This window comes from Artemia franciscana, chromosome 6, assembly GCF_032884065.1.
Source record: "Artemia franciscana chromosome 6, ASM3288406v1, whole genome shotgun sequence".
Lineage (NCBI taxonomy): Eukaryota > Metazoa > Arthropoda > Branchiopoda > Anostraca > Artemiidae > Artemia > Artemia franciscana.
Genome location: NC_088868.1, coordinates 5097692 through 5117960, shown reverse-complemented (window position 1 = coordinate 5117960; position 20269 = coordinate 5097692). Strand labels below are relative to the sequence as shown.

The 20269-nt window shown below is 36.2% G+C and overlaps 1 protein-coding gene across 2 annotated transcripts in view; it reads right to left on the bottom strand.

Moving 5' to 3' along the window:
- The window catches only part of LOC136027942 (fidgetin-like protein 1), a 71446-nt gene that overhangs the window by 9771 nt on the left and 41406 nt on the right, over positions 1-20269 (bottom strand). The window contains exons 8-10 of one of the 2 annotated variants that reach the window (XM_065705411.1): positions 14548-14774; positions 11381-11624; positions 1377-1568 (exon numbers count right to left, since the gene is read on the bottom strand). In XM_065705411.1, coding sequence (XP_065561483.1) covers positions 1377-1568; positions 11381-11624; positions 14548-14774 — 663 coding nt within the window. The remainder of the gene's footprint in view (positions 1-1376; positions 1569-11380; positions 11625-14547; positions 14775-20269) is intronic. The other variant, XM_065705412.1, reaches the window with a different exon arrangement.

Here is a 20269-nt window from a genome sequence, read left to right as displayed (position 1 = left end):
ATTAATTTGAAAACATTATTTTACTTTCATACCATAGATTTCTTACTAACGAATGCAAGCAAGGGACACTGGATATAGAAACGCAGCTAGTGTTTTAAGCTTAGAGAAGGAATTTAAAGAATGTATCGACAAAACCATCGAGTATGCCAACTAATGCGGACACACAAGCAGAATTTTCCAAAGTGTTGACAAGCGGCAATGACACCATGGAACTCCCCCCTCCCATTTTAAAACATCCCCTCTCCTCCTTAGCTGCATCCCTTACTGGATATGATGGTTTTAATCGATTGAATCTTGTATCTGTCACCCATGCAAGTGTACATTCATTAAACAAAGATTTATTGTTTATTGTATTCTTTTAATTTTTCGGTAAAGGATGTACGTTCTTGAGGTCACCATAGATTTAGAACATTGCACACTGGGTGTGTCTTGACAAGTATTGACAACAGTGAACAAATATACTTTGATGTCATTTGACTCACTTGTGTTCCTCTCTCCACCATGATCAGACTTAGCTGGTGACTCCGCCCCTAAGGACTGGGCAAGCAAAAACTACCTAAGGAAATCTGGTGCCATCTTCTGGAAACGTTGCACATAAAAAAAATATTGGTGAACAACCGATATTTTTTCCGATACCCGATACTGACACTGACCCTCATGTTGGCCCGAAAATGTCAGTCGGCTGAAAAATCAATCGGATACTGCTACAGAGTATCGCATAGCATCTATTAGATACTGTCCAATTGATTTTTTATGGAGAGGAGAGCATACAAAGTCTCAAAAAGCGCTCAAAACATGTATTTTCAAACTTACTACGAGAGATAGTTCAGCAGAACTGTTTCAGTATTCATGTAATATAGTGAAACCTGCAATATGGGTGCTGAGCGGACGAAAGCTCTCCTCTTAATGCTGAGTCAATACATTATTTTCAGAATTAAACTTTGTTCCTAGAAGCAATTACAAATTAATGGCCTCTTTTCTCTAAGCATTCTTCTGTAAAGGTTGAAATTTCATGTAAAATATTGAATTTATAGTATGGTGGCCCTCCTGATATTTAGGGTAACTGTAAGCAACCTTTTAGCTATGCGTAAGCAATGTCTATTTCCATGTCAAGCGCTATTTGTGTGCTAGAGCCTCAGGCAGAAGACATAGAAGCAGCCTGTGGTTTACTAGACCTAGATATATGTTACCTATAGGATAAACAGTAAAGACCTTATGACTCAAAATTCTAATGTTGTCCCTTCTTCATTTCTGGACTAATATTAACCCTGAAAAAACAAATATCAAAGCAAGCTATGGCTGTAAAATGAACTTAGATTAATAATCATTTGTTGAAAGTACAGCTTCAAGCAGAAGAAGAAGAAGCTGGAGCTTACTTGTTCTGGAGAGATGTTCTCTATTTGACTAAAAGGAATGGACCTTATTGGCCCCAAAGCAGCCTCTCGACATAAATTAGCCATATCTGCACCAGAGTATCCTTTCGTAAGTTGGCTAATATCATCAACATCTCCCTTAGATAGACTATTGCTCTCTTTTTTCATCATATTCACTACTAACTGACGACGCGCCTGAAAAGAGGAATTGAAGCTATTTTTTATTAAAGACGAAATCAGATATAACCATCTACTATACAGAGTAGAGTAGAAAGATCAATCTGTACTCAATCAGGGATTGAAGGTCTTAAATTACCCCGAAAAGGGTAATTGAATCTAATTTTTATTTTAAAAAAAGACAAAATCGGATTTAACCATCTACTATATATAGTAGAGTAGAAAGATTGTCCTCTGAACTTAATCAGGGATTGAAAGTCTTAAATTACCCTGAACAGATGAAGCTAATTTTTATTTTAAAAAAAGACAAAATCGGATTTAATCATCTACTATATACAGTAAAGTAGAAAGATAGTCCTCTGTACTTAATCACGGATTGAAGGTCTTACATTACCTTGAAAAGGCTAATTTATATTTTAAAAAAGGACAAAGTCGGATTTAACCATCTACTATATACAGTAGAGTAGAAAGGTAGTCCTCTGTACTTAATCAGGAATTGAAGGTAAAAAAAAAAAATCGGATTTAACCATCTACTTTAAACAGTAGAGTAGATAGATAGTCTTCTGTACTTAATCAAGGATCGATAGTCTTAAGTTACCCTGAAAAGAGTAATAGAAATTAATTTTTATTTGTTTAAAAAAGACAGAACCGGATCTAACCATCTACTATGTACAGTAGAGTAGAAAGATAGTTCTCTACACTTAATCACGGATTGAAGGTCTTAAATTAACCTAAAAAGCTAATTGAAGCTAATTTTTATTTTTTAAAAAGGAAAAAATCGGATTTAACCTTCTACTATATACAGTATAGTAAATAGATAGTCTTCTGTAATTAATCAGGGATAGAAAGTCTTAAATTACCCTGAAAAGGGTAATTGAAGCTATTTTTTATTAAAACAAGAGCTAAGAGCTCATATGGCACTTGTGACGAGGCGAAAAGAGCTAAGAGCCAAGAGATCATGTGGTATGAGCTCTAACAAAATTCTATGAATCAATAGATTGATTTAAAAAGGAAAATAAGAGGCTTAATGCCGGTCAAGATTTAAAATAAGAGCTCTGAGTCACAAAGTCCTTCTAAATATCAAAATTCATTAAGATCCGATCACCCACTCGTAAGTTATAAATCCCTAATTTGTCCTCTCCCTTTTGCCCCCCCGATGGTCGAATCTGGGAAAACAACTTTATCAAGTCAAATTGTGCAGCTCCCTGACACGACTACCAATTTTCATCGCCCTAGCACGCCCAGAAGCACCGAACTCGCCAAATCACTGAACCCCTCCCCCCAACTCCCCCAAAGAGAGCGAATCCAGTACGATTCTGTCAATCACGTATCAAGGACATTTGTTTATTCTATCCACCGAGCTTCATCCCGATTCCTCCACTCCAAGTGTTTTTCCAAGATTTCCCCCTCCAACTCCCCCCAATGTCAAAAGATCTGGTCGGGATTTGAAATAAGAGCTCTGAGACATGAATTCCTTCTAAAAATTAAATTTCATTACGATCCGATCATCTATTCGTAAGATAAAAATACCCCAATTTTCATGTTTTCAAAGAATTCCGGTTTCCCCCTCCAACTCCCCCGAATGTCACAGGATCTGGTCGGAATTTGAAATTACAACTTTAAAGCACAAGATCCTTCTAAATATCAAATTTCATTAAGATCTGGTAACCCTTTCGTAAGTTACAAATACCTCAATTTTCAAAATTACCCCCCCCCCCCAATTCCACCAAAGAGAGCAGGACCGGTCCAGTTATGTCAGTCACGTATCTTAGACAGGTTTCTATTCTTCCCATCCAGTTTCATCCTGATCTCACCGCTTTAAGTATTTTCTAAGATTTCCGGTCCCCCCAACTGCCCCCCCCCCAATTACGCTTGATCCGGTTGAGATTTCAAATAAGATATCTAAATTTCGAGGTCCTTCTAAATATGAAGTTTCATGAAGATCCGATCACTCCTTCGTAAGTTAAAAATACGTCATTTTTTCTTATTTTTCAGAATTACCCCCCCCCCCCCAATTGAGCGGATCCGTTCCAATTATGTAAATCACGTATGCAAGACTTCTGCTTATTTTTCCAACCAATTTTCATCCCAATCCCTCCAATCTAAGCGTTTTCCATCATTTTAGGTTTCCCCACCCCAAACTTCCCCCAATGTCACCAGATCCGGTCAGGATTTAAAATAAGAGCTTTCAGACACGATATCCTTCTAAATATCAAATTTCATGGAGATCCAATCACCCGTTCGTAAGTTAAAAATACCTCATTTTTTTCTAATTTTTCAGAATTAACCCCCCCCCCTCCAATTACCCCAAAGAGAGCGGATCCGTTCTGGTTATGTCAATCATGTATCTAGGACTCGTGTTTTTTTCCCACCAAGTTTCATCCCGATCCCTCCACTCTAAGTGTTTTCCAAGTTTTAGGTTCCCCCTCCCAACTCCCCCCGAATGTCACCAGATCCGGTCGGGTTTAAAATAAGAGCTCTGAGCAACGATATCCTTCTAAATATCAAATTTCATTGAGATCCGATCACCCGTTCGTAAGTTAAAAATACCTCATTTTTTTTAATTTTTCAGAAATAACCCCCCCCCCCCAACTACCCCAAAGAGAGCGGATCCGTTCCGTTTATGTCAACCATATATCTAGGACTTGTGTTTATCTTTACCACCATGTTTCATCCCGATCCCTCCACTCTAAGTGTTTTCCAAGTTTTAGGTTTCCCCCTCCCAACTCCCCACCCCCGTCACCAGATCCGGTCGGGATTTAAAATAAGAGCTCTAAGACACGATATCTTTCTAAACATCAAATTTCATTGAGATCCGATCACCCGTTCGTAAGTTGAAAATACCTCATTTTTTCTAGTTTTTAAGAATTACTCCACCCCCCCCCCCCCAACTACCCCAAAGAGAGCGAATCAGTTCCGATTATGTCAATCATGTATCTGGGACTTACGCTTATTTTTCCATCAAGTTTCATCCCGATCCCTCCACTCTAAGTGTTTTCCAAGTTTTAGATTTCCCCCTCCCAACTCCCCCCCAATGTCACCAGATCCGGTCGGGATTTAAAATAAGAGCTCTGAGACAAAATATCATTCCAAACATCAAATTTCATTAAGATCCAATCACCCCCTCATAAGTTAAAAATACTTCATTTTTTCTATTTTCTCCAAATTAACCGGCCCCCCCACCCAGATGGTCAAATCGGGAAAACGACTATTTCTAATTTAATCTGGTCCGGTCCCTGATACGCTTGCCAAATTTCATCGTCCTAGCTTACCTGGAAGTGCCTAAAGTAGCAAAACCGGGACCGACAGACAGACCGACAGACCGACAGAATTGGCGATTGCTATATGTCACTTGGTTAATACCAAGTGCCATAAAAAGAGACAAAATCCGATTTAACCGTCTACTGTATACAGTAGAGTAGATAGATAGTCCTCTATAATTAATCAGGGATTGAAAGTCTTTAATTACCCTGAAATGGGTAATTGAAGCTATTTTTATTTAAAAAAAAGACAAAATCCGATTTAACCATCTACTATATACAGTAGAGTAGACAAATAGTCCTCTGTACTTAATCAGGGATTGAAGGTAAAAAAAGACAAAACATATTTAACCATCTACTATATACAGTGGAGTAGATTTATAGTGCTCTGAGCATGAAGTGAGTCCAGAGAACGTCGGATGTTTTCATTTTAATTAGTGCTAGACGGTGAATTTTTGTGTCTTGACATTGACTTCGCACTATAGGTATTATTCCACATTATCCTTCCTCATTAAAAAATATTGTCAATTATATTAAATTTACACTGGATATGACTTTGCAAAAAAAAAGTTCCTTCAGTTATATTATTCTATTCAACATATTGCAAATATCCAATTAAATATGCGGTTTTAGCTTCATCAGTTCCTTCTTTAACTTGTGAGGTAAATTATGAATTTGAACTGCTTTGAATTCGAGAAACTAATTGATCCCCCAAGATCGTCTCCGATCGTCTAACTTATTGTCCCCTTGAAAAGACTATTCAACGGCATCTATAAAATCTCGCAAATTTTACTTTAAGATGGTGCTCTAGCTTTTGTTCAGCCTGGGCCAGTGAATCCCGTCAGTCACAAAAGTGTTAGGATATTTTGCGTGACTGCGTAGTGTTTAATTCCATTTATTATTATTTTTTTCAATCCTGTCTAATGTTCCCGCCTCCCCAACTAGTCCGCGGTTACCTAGGGAGGCGCGCCTTCTAGTTTAAAAAACGCCGTTCTAAGGTATTGAATTATAAGGAAAATGTAGCGTGATTTACGGTCAAAACTTTCTCGTCCTCTCAAATTTACATTTAATAGAAACAAAGAAGTAGGTTCTGGTAAATTAGCTGATACCAGTGCAAGGGAGCACTGGCTCAAATAGCCTCTTACCCTCCAATGAAGGAAACAATGAAGGAAACAATGAAGGAAAACAATTATTTTCCTCCAATGAAGGAAAATAAAACTTGCTCCTTGGCATAGTTTAAAATTACAAGTGGCAAAAGATACAAAAGATCTCGTTCTAGAAGTTGATGTACATGGGTATGGGTATAAATCCCAGAAAAACATGGAACAACTTCTTCAGGGTCCCCCTTCAAGGGAAAGTCAGCTTGGGAATAAATGTCGATACTAACTAAGGGGGATAAATAGGTATAGGGTACAGGTTTGGAGGGAATAGTTACTGTTTGGTAAGAAAAGAGTATACCTAAGAACCTATAGTTTGACAAGGCAATGCTTTGATATAATAATCAAAAATGTCAATGAAACACCTCAACCTATTGTTAGATTAGAGGATTGCCTATTATCTTTCAATTTCAGAAGGGTATCCTTCCTGCCTCAACTGGTGAAAAATACCTCACAAGTTGATTGGATAGACCTCCAGTGCCCTCCCAGTCTCTTCCATTCCAACCAAATCTTCAATACTACCCGACCTTTCCAATTCCTGTTGTATTTCCACCCCTACTACCTAGTAATCAGCTCATTGTTTGCTATGAAGACTTCCTTCTCCCCCTTAAGCCTCTTCCGTCCATTACTTCGCAATAATGACTTCCGTAAAATGGTGCCACTACCAATATTTGAGTTTGTGTTCGGGTAACAATGTTAACTGGTATATAATTTTTTCTCTTATTACTTAAGTGGCAGAATCCCACATTGGCTATACCTACGATTTCTCATTAATTAAGACAGCCTAAAAAAACAACTGTCTTAAGAAACGGTTTCTAGATTTCGGCTAGGAACCCATATCGCAGAATTCGCAGAATCTCTGAAGTGTATTTTTAGAGGCTTAGTTAGTTAAAGTCTTCGAAACATGGGCTTGAATATCTGCCAACACTACTTGGGTCCCAGGAGGGGACCTAAATCTTTACAACCACAGGTTCGTACTACTACCAGCACTGTTTGAGTCGCCACGGTTACCAGCAGTATTAATGCAACACCGATTATGATCAAACTGAGACTAAAAATATAGACTGTAACCATTGGCTATTCTTATAGCCTGAAACCGTCTTGAGAAACTCAGATTCGGAATCACTCAGAGCTACTACTACCTCGACCAGGTGTGACTCAGCAGCCATCTCAGGTTGCCACACTTGGGGTCGGTTGGAGAAGGGCATAAGTGATGGGTATGACCAAACAGAAATTTGACATCTAGTAAAATCACCTTAACTAGTGAAGTCGTACTTCTGGGTGCCCTCTTCGTCAAAGTACACCCATCTAACTCTAGGAAGCTCATAATCCATCAAAAGTATACCAGGTATAAGCCTCATTACTTCAGCAGTTTAGCCTGTAGCTACTTAAGTCACACATATTGTCAAAAATACAAATGCTTTGATCATTGAATCATAGCTAAAATCTCAACTTAAACCTTACAGGTCAACTTAAGTGACAAAGACAATTAAAGTCTTATAGTGCCAAGGTCATTAATATGAAAACAATTTTTTGTCCCCTGGCTCGATCTTAGGTCCATTCATACCTGAAAACCGGGATTTTCTATTATTTTTCTTTTCGTTATTAAACACTTGTTAAAATTTTGACGTTGTGTAAAGTTTTCCTTTGTTACCATACTGAATAAAGCTTTTGTTATAAAGTTTCAATAAAGTTTTCCTTTGCTGCCTTTGAAAACAAATTTTCTTTGAAAAAGGAAATTTGTTTCCTTTCAAACCAAATGTTTCTGTTTGTTAAATTCTTTTAAACTTTGAACACTTCCTTTGATCATTTCCTTTGTTTAAAATTGTTTGTTAAATTCCTTTAAACTTTGTGTTTTCGTTTGAAAACAAAAGTTCAATTTGTTATTTCCCTTAAAAGTTTTCCTTTAAAATCAAATTTCCTTTGTTTTCCATACTCAAAAAAGGTTCCCTTTGTTACCATACTGAATCGTAAAAAGAAATAGGCGGAAACTTTCCTGTTTGAAAAACAAGCCGAACCAAAAAAGTTGTATCTCCATGTCATTGTCAAAAATTAAAACATCATTAGGGCAATACAACCGTTTGCTCCCGAACAAATATATCCAAGTGGAAATATATCAAAAATTAAATTCAAGAAACCGAAGATTCTATTGATCTGTCAAAGTCAACTATAGGGAAAAATATATCGAAATAGTATAGCCTAGTTGATCCTTTTAAAAGGTTTTCTTGTCTAATAACTAATAATTTGAAGTGTTTAATATGAAATAATTTTTGAAATAACCATTTTAATGCATAGCTTAGACTGTTTTAGCATTGAATTATATTAGCGATTGTTTTTGGAATTCCTATTTAATAACAAGATATTAGGGTTACATTCTTATACAACTTTACTCGTTCAGCCACTGTTTATTTCTTACCCTGTTTACAATCAGTAACAGCAGTGTTTGTATTATGCTACAAAAATCATGAAACATACTTACTATCAATCAATCAATCGATATTTATTAATTCAAATTAAAAATATACAAAAACAATATTATGCCCCAACAGAGAGTAGAGCTCGTAAGGCTGGGGCAGCACAAATGCATAAAAAAAAAACACAACGTCTCGTCATACTAATAATTCCAAAAGGAGAGAGGAAAAACTAAGACAAAAAAAACATACGAGAGAAAAAAAACATACAAGGTAGGAGATCATAGAGGAGGCCACCCCAGCGCAAGAACACCACATCAAAATACATACTAAAATCTATTATTAATTAATCCCGACATCCAGGCAAACAATTATTTTTGAAATATGTTTTTTCAAAGAAAATCAACTTGTGAAACTTCGGGACATATCTACTAAGTTAAGTATATTTGCAATATGAGGAATCTGGTATCTGATTGAGAATCTAGCTCTGATTTGATTGGTGGAAGGCGATACTTCTTGGAGCGGATGCAGTGGGTAGGAGAAGTGGGAGTCCCAATTATACCCAAATTATAGAAATTATTTGCTGAAGATTGGATGTCATAATACCACATTGCTATATGCACGTAATTCAATTGTTTGAGATTAAGTATATTGAGAAAAATATATAAAGTTTGGGTTTCTGACAGATTTTTAAGTCTCGCAGGGCGATGAACAAAAGCACCCAGAATTCTAATTGCCTTATTTTGAATTATCTGAAGAGGTTGCAGATGGACGATAAATGTGTTGAGATAAACTATGGGGCAATAATTAAGATATGATTCAATTAGAGAGTGGTATAAAATTTTAAGGATGGAGAAAGGAAACACCTGTTTCAATCTGTGAAGACAACCTAAGTGATGGGCAAGTTTCAACCTCAAATAATCAGAATGCTTACGGAAAGATAAAAGCTCATCGAGAATAACCCCAAGGTAACGAAATGAATGTACTCTTTTTATCCTACTTTGATTTACAATTAAATCATCTATGGTAATTTTATTTATGGCCCGTTGTGACCACCCGAAAATCATGAATTCAGTTTTAGAAAAGTTCGGAGCTAGGCAGTTACGCGCAAACCATTTATTCAAAGATTTCATTGCTGTCACCATTTTCTCAACCAACAAAGATAGGGTTTTAGCTTTTACTGTCACAGCCGTATCATCTGCAAAAATTACTGCTAAGCTATTGTCTTGGGGTAAACACCTTGGGAGGTCATTTATATAGATCGAAAATAGTAATGGCCCCAATACTGATCCCTGGGGGACTCCAACGTCATCAATAACGATACGGCTTGATAGATGTCCGTTTACTTCTACCTGAATTTTTCGATCATGCAGGTAAGATTTTATTAGATCTAGGGCTTTACCTCTAATACCTGTGTTATTAATTTTTTCCATCAAGATTTCATGGTTTAGCGTATCAAATGCCTTTTTTATATCATAGAAGAGAGCAGACACATAATTATCATCATTTAGTGAATCATTAATCTCTAAGATTAGCGCAGCAATAGCTTGTTCAGTGGAATGACCCGACCTGAATCCAAACTGATTTTTAGTAAATAGATTCCTTTTATTAAAATGGAATACAATTTTTTTTGAATAGTTTTTTCTAGAACCTTAGATATTGGAGAAAGAAAAGCTATTGGGCGATAGTTGCCTAAATCTGTCTTATCACCTTTCTTATGAATTGGAATAACTCGTGCAGATTTCCATACTTCTGGAAAGATCCCTGATGATATAGATGCGCTTAAAATATGAAGCAATGGAACATGGATTACACAAGCAAGTTCTTTCAGAATATTTGTGGAGAGCCCATCAAGACCTAGGGAATTCCCACGCTTTAAATTCGTAATTACTTTCTGGAATTCACCGAAATTCCAATACTAGAGCTCCATAACAATACACCTTTCCCTCATTTTCTGATGAATTTATAAATATGTTCCTTATTTTCAAAGTCAGCGCCTGAGATCTTTTTCATTGAAATTTCAGTTCCCCAATCTTCCTAATTCCCCAGTTCCTCAATCTCCAATCTTCCTAAAATGTATATTGTTGTGAAAGTTTCCATTGAAACAATTTAAATAATCACTTCATTTTTAATGCCCTTTAAAGGAAACTTTAAAAAATCTTAGAAAATGTTTGGCAAATTTATTAATTATAAAAAATCGGTTCTCTTCAAGTTGATTTTTAAATTAACTCTATAACTTTCTTACTTAAGTTCAAGAGGCCGATTTAATGTAAACTTAAAGTGTTGGACGCGTGAAAAGGTAATGTTTTCATATTTTCTCATATTATTACCCAATGCCATAATACTCATTACTCAGATACTCATTACTCATTACTAAGATACTCATTACTCATTACTAAGATACTCATTACTCAATTACTCATACTCAATTCGATACTCATTACTCAATTAATCATACTTAATTCGATACTCATTACTCAACTACCATTATACTCATTACTCAATTACTCATACTTAATTCGATACTCATTGCTCAACTACCATCATACTCATTACTCAGATACCCGTTACTCAATTACTCATACTCAATTCGATACTCATTACTCACTACTCAACTACCATCATACTCATTACTCAGATACTCATTACTCATACTCAATTCGATACTCATTAATCACAACTCAACTACAATCATACTCATTGCTCATACTGATTACTCATACTCAATTCGATACTCATTACTCATTACCCAACTACCACCATACTCATTACTCAGATATTCTTTACTCCATTAATCATACTCAATTCGATACTCATTACTCAACTACCATCATACTTATTACTTATTTCTTATTTATTATTTCTCATGAGAGATGCGACAAGATACTCATTTCGCACGACAAGCGAAAGCTTCCTGAGCTTTCGATTTCTAATTTGTTTAATAATAAATAAATAAATCACTGAAATTCAAAATGAGATACAAGTACTTTAAGAGTACAAACCTCAAAATCGGGAAGTGGTATGTACAAGCGTTTAACTAAGCGTCTCCTTGCTGCCTCATCCAATTCTTGTGGCCTATTAGTAGCACCAATAACAAGTAGTTTATCCTCACTACTAGTAGCAGCACCATCCAGCTGTACCAAAAATTCTGTTTTTATCCGTCGTGATGACTCATGTTCTGAATCACTTCTTTGACTAAGCAAAGAATCAATCTCATCTATAAATACGACAGCTGGTTGATGTACCCTGGAAATAAACCATTAAATACACAAATTAGATTTTAGCTCGGAATCGACCTGGTGAAATAGTTTTTTTTTCTTTTTTTTTACTGATACTGTGCAACATTTAAAACCTCCGATGTATCAGGCAAAAGGCAAATCTGACTATTTACCTTATAAAACTTGTAATATCACAACAAACAGAGAGCTGTAACTTGCTCCAAAAGGCTCTAAGGTTGATTATTATTGCATACACTTGGCTCAGACATTTCCATTCACCGAGTCCGAGTTAAGAAACGGTTAGGAGAGGCGTGTTTATTTTATAATAGGCTGGAAGGAAAGGCTAAGTATCCCTAAGAAGCCAAGGAGAGCAACGGAGTAGCAATAACCAGCCCCTTCTCAGAACCACTTTATTTTTTCAAAATGATTTGAAGTTCAGAATGACTGGAACTTTGTTAGAATGATCTGAACTTTTAAAACAAAGGAAATTCCTTCTATATTCACCAATTTTCAACAAAATATTACAACCAAATTTCAATTTTCATCAATTTGTAGTTTTCCGACTGAAGGCCATTTTCAAGTTCTAGATAGTTCAAGGATAAGCCAAAGATTATCCTTTTCAGCCAATCATCCACGACTAAACGGAAAGAAGGACGTCCCCAGTTTGAGTGGGAGGAAGTCGTAGGAAAAATTTAAGGAAAAAGGGAACTTCTTAGGAGGATATGAAGAGGGAGGCTTTCAATCGACCAGGATAGAGGAGGAGCGTGCGTAGCTGTGTTAGCCTTTTTGCGGTTTGATGCTGCTGTAAGTTGCTAGCAGTAGTAGTAGTAATATTTATCAATTTCAAGAAATAAAAATGAACGTGTTTACCTCAGGAAAGATGATTAGTGTTAAAGCGCGTTCTTTTCATGATTAGATCAAAGAGCATGAGGGCTAATGATTAAAGATACTTGCAATTTACTACAATTGATGCTGTAAGATCTGCATAGACCGTCAATATAAAAGAAAGCAAAATTGTGGAAAAGACTGCTTCTGTTTGATTCTCGCTTTTTTTATTTCTATACTGCTCTACTTCAAAGTTTTTTTCTTTTTTCTTATTCTTATAATAATAAGAATTTAAATAATAATTATATAATAATAATAATAATATAATATAATAATAAGGGTTGGTGTGCTGGATTCGGGATCCCTTGTCTGAGAGGACGCGGGTTCGAATCCCAGTGTGCCTAATTCTTCAATTTGGGACGGGGGTCAGTGGCGTGACTCTGTAAGCTTAGCCAGAGTCGACCCAGCTCTAAATGGGTACCTGGAGAAATCTGGGGAAGGTAAACAGGAAGGGTGTGCGAAAGCACAGGATGGCTGGCCCCCCAACCCCCCATTGCACTTCCTGGCTGAAGGGCCAAGAAACGGAGATCAGCACCGCCGGTATGGACTGTAAAGTCTAATGCCGTATCCTTTACCTTTTACCTTTTTACTACACAAAAGGACAGATACCGAACTGTCACCAGTGACCGATGCGATCAGAATAAGGAGCTGAAAATACTTGGGACACATGGTCCGTATGAATGAAGGACGCCTACCGCATGAATTATTGTGTTGGACCCCACCCAGTCTCCAAATGAGGGTAAGACAGCGCAGCACACTAGGTTGGTCCCTGAAGAAACAGGCAACAAATCTTAAAACTACCCTGAATGAGCTCTGGTTACTGGCACAAGGTCAGCAAAACTGAAAGTCTACCATTACTGCTTTATGTACCTCTATGCGACGGAAGTCCTAAGTCTAAGTAAGTATTACAGTTTCTATTATTTTCTTATAATTTTTTTTTCTTTTTTTGTATTTCTCTCTGAACTAAGACCACATCAGTAGGAGACTGCTTAAACAATCTGGTTTTCTGGGATTTCTTGCCACCGGCTTAAAGTATTCTTCGCTTTGTATTTAATTCTAAGATTCAAATTTATTTTAACATTTGTTCAAATGAAGTGTTCAAATTTATTTTAAGAGTTATAGAAATGTCACAGCCTTAGGATTAAAAACTAAATACCACTATACCACCTGTTTAGTACACCGTACAAAAAACTTCTTTGTAACTGAAAGAGGCTACCCGTTAACTTAACTTCGTAAGAATTAACTAATCAACTTGGTTAAATGCTATTTAAAACGTAAGATATGTCTGTGTATTAAAATATTTACTGACAGATTTTGCATTAACATTAACCTTCTCCGTTGAGTTGAGGAGCTAGACTCCGTTGAGGAAATTTTAGAGTAATCATCTTTACTGTTATCAGGGAGATTTCTTCGAACACAACTCTTTTGTAAAGCATTGTATTTCAAGCACGTTTTCGTATAAAACTCCAGTCTGGATTACAACATTTTGGACGGTCAGAAAAGAAATTTTCAATCAGTTTTGAGTCATGACATCCAGAAAAAAGCGGACGCAGTAAATTATTTATCAAAAAACACGAGGGAAGACATAAGGTATCCTGTTGAGCTTAAAACAAAAGTTTTTAAATTATATAATAGAAACTAAACATAATGACTAAAAGTGATAGCATCTATAGTAAAGATAAGCCTTTTTCTACTCATCGATTTGTGTCCTAATCAGACTCAAAATACAAACTACCACAACCTTTAAACCCTTTATCAAGCGAACTAGGAATATCCCCCCCCCCTCTCATTGGCTTTTATGGCATTTTCAGAGTATGGATACCAGGCCATTAATTCAACATACCTGACGCACAAAAATTAATCGGGGGAGGGGTGGGGCATTTGCCTCCCTCGATTTTGGAAAATTATCCATATTTGTTAGTTTCATAAAAAAAATTACCCCTACTAGATTTTGAAAAGTTAAATTTTTGCATCTTCATTTAATTATTTTCTTTAATGAGAGCCTAAATTTTCATTAACTGGCACTCTCAACCACACATATACACTTAGGCTGATAAATTTTATACCTTGCAACAGCAAACAAGGCGCGAACCATTTTCTCGCCTTCGCCTACCCATTTTGAAGTCAGTGACGATGCACTAATACTGAAAAAAGTAGATTTTGACTGAGAGGCAATGCACTTCCCGATCAGTGTTTTGCCAGTGCCAGGAGGGCCAAAGAGAAGAAGTCCTTTTGGTGGCCCTCGGAGACCAGTGAAAATGTCCGGCCGCAGCATAGGCCAAACAACAATCTCCTATAAAAGACAAATATTTAAATGGCGCAGACAATAAACAAATACAATTGGTGAATATAAAAAATCAGGAGAGTACACAAGATCTTGTCTTGAGGGAGGGGGCAGTTTGAGTAAGATAACAGTCAAATTTTATTAAAGAGACAAGGAATTAGAGGGAAGATACAAATACTGGCGAAGCGGGTCAGAAGACCCTTCAGCCCCTCCTCCCCCACCTGTGTGATAGAAGATAACCTCTTTTCCATAATCCGCTGTCCTTAAAAGCGAGCGTATTACAAAATTCGTTCTAGATAATATTAAACTAAAAACATGGTTATTCAACTGAAAGTAAGGAGCAACATTAAAACTTAAAATAAACAGAAATTTTTCCGTATATGAAGGGGACCGCCCCTCACCCTTTACACTAAAACCTTAGAGTTCTTTAAATGAGCAGTCTTATTTAAAGAATTGTGATAAAAAGCAAACTTAAGCGTAAAAAGCGAGGTTGACAATGGAGCTGCCTCCCTCATATACGGGATAATTTTTTTCGTTTCCAGTTTTAACATTGCTCCTTACTTTGAGGTGAAAAAACTTTTTAATTTAATTTCTGTTAATTTAATTGACTGTTTTCTTATTATATCGGGAAACTCCCTTCCCTCCTCCTCGTGTAAAATTTTCCATGAAAATCTCCTACCCGCAGAAAACTTTTTCCATTGAATACTCCTTCAAAGAAAATTACCCCCTAAGAAATTCCACATATTTACTAATGACAAATATTGCGTAAATTACCGCCTTTTCCCAAGGACTATGGGGGTTATGGTTAAGGACTATGGGGGTTCCCAAGGACTATGGGGGCTATGAGATCCCCAAAGGCAAAGTTATCAGAATTTTCAACTCTGCTGAATCAAAAGGCGATCTCAAAATTTTGATCGGATGTCTTTGGGGAAGAAAAGGCGTGATAGGAGGGCTAGTTACCATCCAATCTTTTTAGTCATTTAAAAGACACTAGAACTTTCGGTTTTCGTTTGAACAAGCCATCTGCCGAGATTATGGAGAAATTTTCTTAAAGCGATCAGCCCTGGAAAAAAGCGGAACAATAAAACAAAAAACAACTTAAACACGCATTTATTCAAGAAATAGACACGCATCCGTGATTTTTCTTCTGGCAAAAAAAAAATCCAAATCCGACATTTTTGTAAATAGGAGCTATAGAAAACCTCTACGGTAGGGCTCTCTGATGTGATGAACCTCATCATGTGATTTTCATTAAGATCGCTTGTCTTTTTTGGGGTGTTTCTCCCCTTTTTTAAATGAGGCAAATTTTTTCAAGCTTATAATTTTTTATTGACAACATTGAATTTAATGAATATCATATATTTGAAATCAACATTAAAACTTATTCCTTTATACATTTTTATAAAAATTTCATATTTTAAAATTTCGGTTACAATTGGGGCGAGTCGCTTCTTACTCAAAGTTTATTACCACAAACTGTTTGATAGTAGGATTTCTACTGACTAGGGATATTGCAGCCATACATTACAAGGTTATCAACTCCCTTCTCACATAGTCACCGTAATGGCAACGTTAACAAAACTCCGCTGGCTATAGCCAACTTTACATAATTACAAAGGACATTGACTGCAAAAATCTACTATCAAACGGGTCTTGAACTCCCAGCCTCCTACCTACAAGGAAGGGTCCTGTTCCTGAGCTAAGTTGACGCTCTAATGAAAATAAAATATTGCCAAAAAACGCAATACGCCACAAATACGTTAATTTAACGTAACTTCTCTAAGTCATATCTCTTCTCTCATGAAAACTTCAAGGAGTTTCAATACACCAGATTGTTTTAGAGAAATATATCAAATCGATATCACAACCCTTGTCACACAAAAGGCTAGTCCAATTATGGAAACAGGGCCTTCCTAGTACTCTTTATGAATTTGTCACTAGGTAAACGTGACGAGGGTTGTAGATACAAACCAAACGATAGCATAGATTTAGGGCTTAATTAGGACTCACTTAGATGCGCCAGGAATCTTGTCATTGTCATAGGCTTTATGGTCACCATTTTTTGTTTTAAATATATTATAGACCAATTCACCAGCCAATTGTATACACCGTAAGCTTGACCGAAGCTTCACCTCTTCAGTCAGCTTTGTTAGTTATTAATTTGTAATTTCATGTTTCGAACAATTGAGGAGGACAAATTATTAGACCAATTTATCATCTGAAGATGATGTTTAAATAAGAAAGAACCGAGTTGGTACTCTTGAGTGGACGAGAAAAATGGTCTTATTGTAAAATTGCTGATGAATTCAACCTTCGGCACCCTGGTCGGCAACCTATTTATTTTACTGCCATCGTGGAATTGGCCACCAAGTCTGAAGAAACAGGCAGTGTCTTGGACAAACCCTGAACGAAACCCAAAGACCTGAAACGAAAAAAAAGATGTTGTCATTGCCAAGTTTAGTGCTAGTCCAACTTAATCACTTCGTCGGACATCCATAGAGTTGGGTATTCCAAGGTGAAAATTTACAAAATCTATCAGTACAAAATTTCTATCCATACAATTAAGAAGAGAATTTCTATCCGTACTGACTACATATTTTGCAACACTTAAAAGAGAACGACCCCGATAGACGAATGCAGATGTGCGAATGGTTTTCAGATAAATTCGATGAAAATATCAATTTTTAATCGGTAATCCAAACATTTTTTGCAACCCAAATAATGACCAGACCAGATCATAGTGCAAACCAGTATATAGTATCGATGTTAGATATTATCTTCCGGTATTTAGATTATGCTGATCCCAGTATATTCATATTTCAACAGCCTTTGGCAGTCTAGACCGCACAATTCCAAGAAGCTAAAAAAAATCGGTGAGCAGAGGTTTATTATATAAATAGCAGTTTTTTGCCTAATCAGGAGCATTGCATCCTACTTCCAAATAGGAATATGTCTAACTGTACCAGCATTTTTTGTGGGTCTCCCTAGGAAACTAAATTAGGTCTCTTATTCTTTGTAACTGCTTCAAACAGTATTACGAGAAATCACTGAAGTCGATTTAAGTTTATGAATGACTCAACTTTCTTAATTTTGAGACATTAGGGTCCTCACTACAGAACTTTGTAAAGGACCCCTTATTTGAGACAATGAAACACAGACTGACAAGGTTAAGCTTACTTTGAACAGCAAAACAAAAGCTCCCTCGTGTTAACTCCCTTCCTTAAAACTAGATCCTACTGCGTGTCCTATGTATCTAAATTAAATTAATCAAATCCATTAATTTTAGCTAAATTACAATTACTAATTGAAATAAGCAGACTGAATCTGCTAAAATCCTTTACTCAACTTAAAAATTTTTGTTGTTGTTTAGTGATGAACAGTAATGTTGTTCAGTGACAAACAGTGATGTTGTTCAGTGATAAACAGCTCTCTTTTAAGTAAATATTGAAGTTAACAGACATAGTCTTTGATTGCGGTCTCAATACAATCCAGAATGGATGAGCCCATCCAAAAACAAGGCTTACAAAAGCTGATTGCTGATTGTTAAAAGGGAAAGTTTCCTCAGTGAAGATTTCAAATCCAAACCATTTGAAAGAACGCGTGCTATAGCAGTGTGCCACAGCACGGATCAATCAGCGTCCTGAAATCGACGGCAATGTACACCTATTCAATCGAGTTCACTTGAATTTAGCAAAGCGCATCAGACTATGCATTGCAAATAATGGGAATCATAGCAAAAATATAATTCCCTAAACACTAAGAATAAATAAAATTGTTTAAAATTTGTACCCAGACATTGTAAACACCCTATATATCTCCTTTCATAATTATTATTTTTCCAATAAACAAATGCTAAAAGTGTCACTAATTATAAACGTAATTTAAGTATAATTATTCATAGACCATTTTACTATACTTTAACTCAATGGGGAGGTTGTTTGTGCATTGTATACTGTGATGTTCAATTTTCTCCTAACATGTCCTATCATTGGGATTAGTGCAGAAGTTTAGAGGGTATTTTTAGAACAAAAGACTGGTAAAATTTCTTCCGTAAATAATCACTAATATTAGTCATTATCTTCAAATTTTTTTTTACAATATTTCTTTTTCTAATTTTCGTTTGTTTTTAAATATGCACTGGAGAAGCATCCAAACATTATTATTTTATTATTTACGAATTAACGACGCTTCTTGACTACTAAGGTCCCTGCGTCGGCCCTGCAGTGCATTCCTGCAGCGTGATTCGATCTCTAGGTCCCGTATTACCAAGCTAAGGTCAAATCCACTGCGCCACCATTGGACAATCCAAACATTAATGACATTTAGGTCAAGCATCCAAATATTAGCGTCTTTTAGGTCAAGCAACCAAACATTAACGTCATTTAGGTCATGCATCCAAACATTAACGTCATTTAGGTCATGCATCCAAATATTAACGTCATTTAGGTCAAGCATCCAAACATTGACGTCATTTAGATCAAGCATCCAAACATTAACGTCATTTAGATCAAGCATCCAAACATTAACGTCATTTAGGTCAAGCATCCAAACATTAACGACTTTTAGGTCAGGCATCCGAACATTAACGACATTTAGGTCAAGCATCCCAACATTAACGTCATTTAGGTCAAGCATCCAAACAGTAACGTCATCCAGGTCAATTTTTTTTCTCTTCTTCTCTTTTTTAAGCTCTATTCCTAAGTTTAAGGGGTTACTCCATGCAAGCAAAAGCTTACAGAGGATTTATTGTTCACTTGTATTGCTTTTTTTTTAGTGTTTTCTATATATATTTCGTTCTGTATTTTCTTGAGTAAACTCCGTTATCAAATTCAAATTGAATTGAACGTCAGCCAAATATCAGACAAATTAACATTTGATCAATTACGTCAAAAAGTTATATCACATCAATAGATATAGCATCAATCTTAACAGAAAGAGTGGGAGGTTTATGGAGAAATATGGGAGGTTTATGGGAGGTTTATTCAATAGATATAGCATCAACCTTAACAGAAAGAGTGGGAGGTTTATGGAGAAATATGGGAGGTTTATGGGAGGTTTATTCAATAGATATAGCATCAACCTTAACAGAAAGAGTGGGAGGTTTATGGAGAAATATGGGAGGTTTATTCAATAGATATAGCATCAACCTTAACAGGAAGAAAGGGAGGTTGAATTTGAGTCAGCTCTGTCCCCTCTTTTGAGCTCCTCCCATCATTGTTATTGTGTCAAAGGGGATAGGCTGAACAAATCGCTTAAAAACCAAGCCATAGAACCAAGAAAACCTTTTAAGAGGATTCAGTACCTTAAACATCATTTTTTGAGCCTTAAAGTTTGCTGACTTTCTCAAAGGCAAAGGGTCCATAAGCCAATTCTCCTAGGAGGCTAATTATCATTGAAACTTATTGAGATTTTGTAATTTGATTATAAAATTTCACTGATAAAACAATGGAATTGTTTCGGCAAAGTTTTCAGTGAAAGCAGGCTGCACAACAGAACATTCGGCG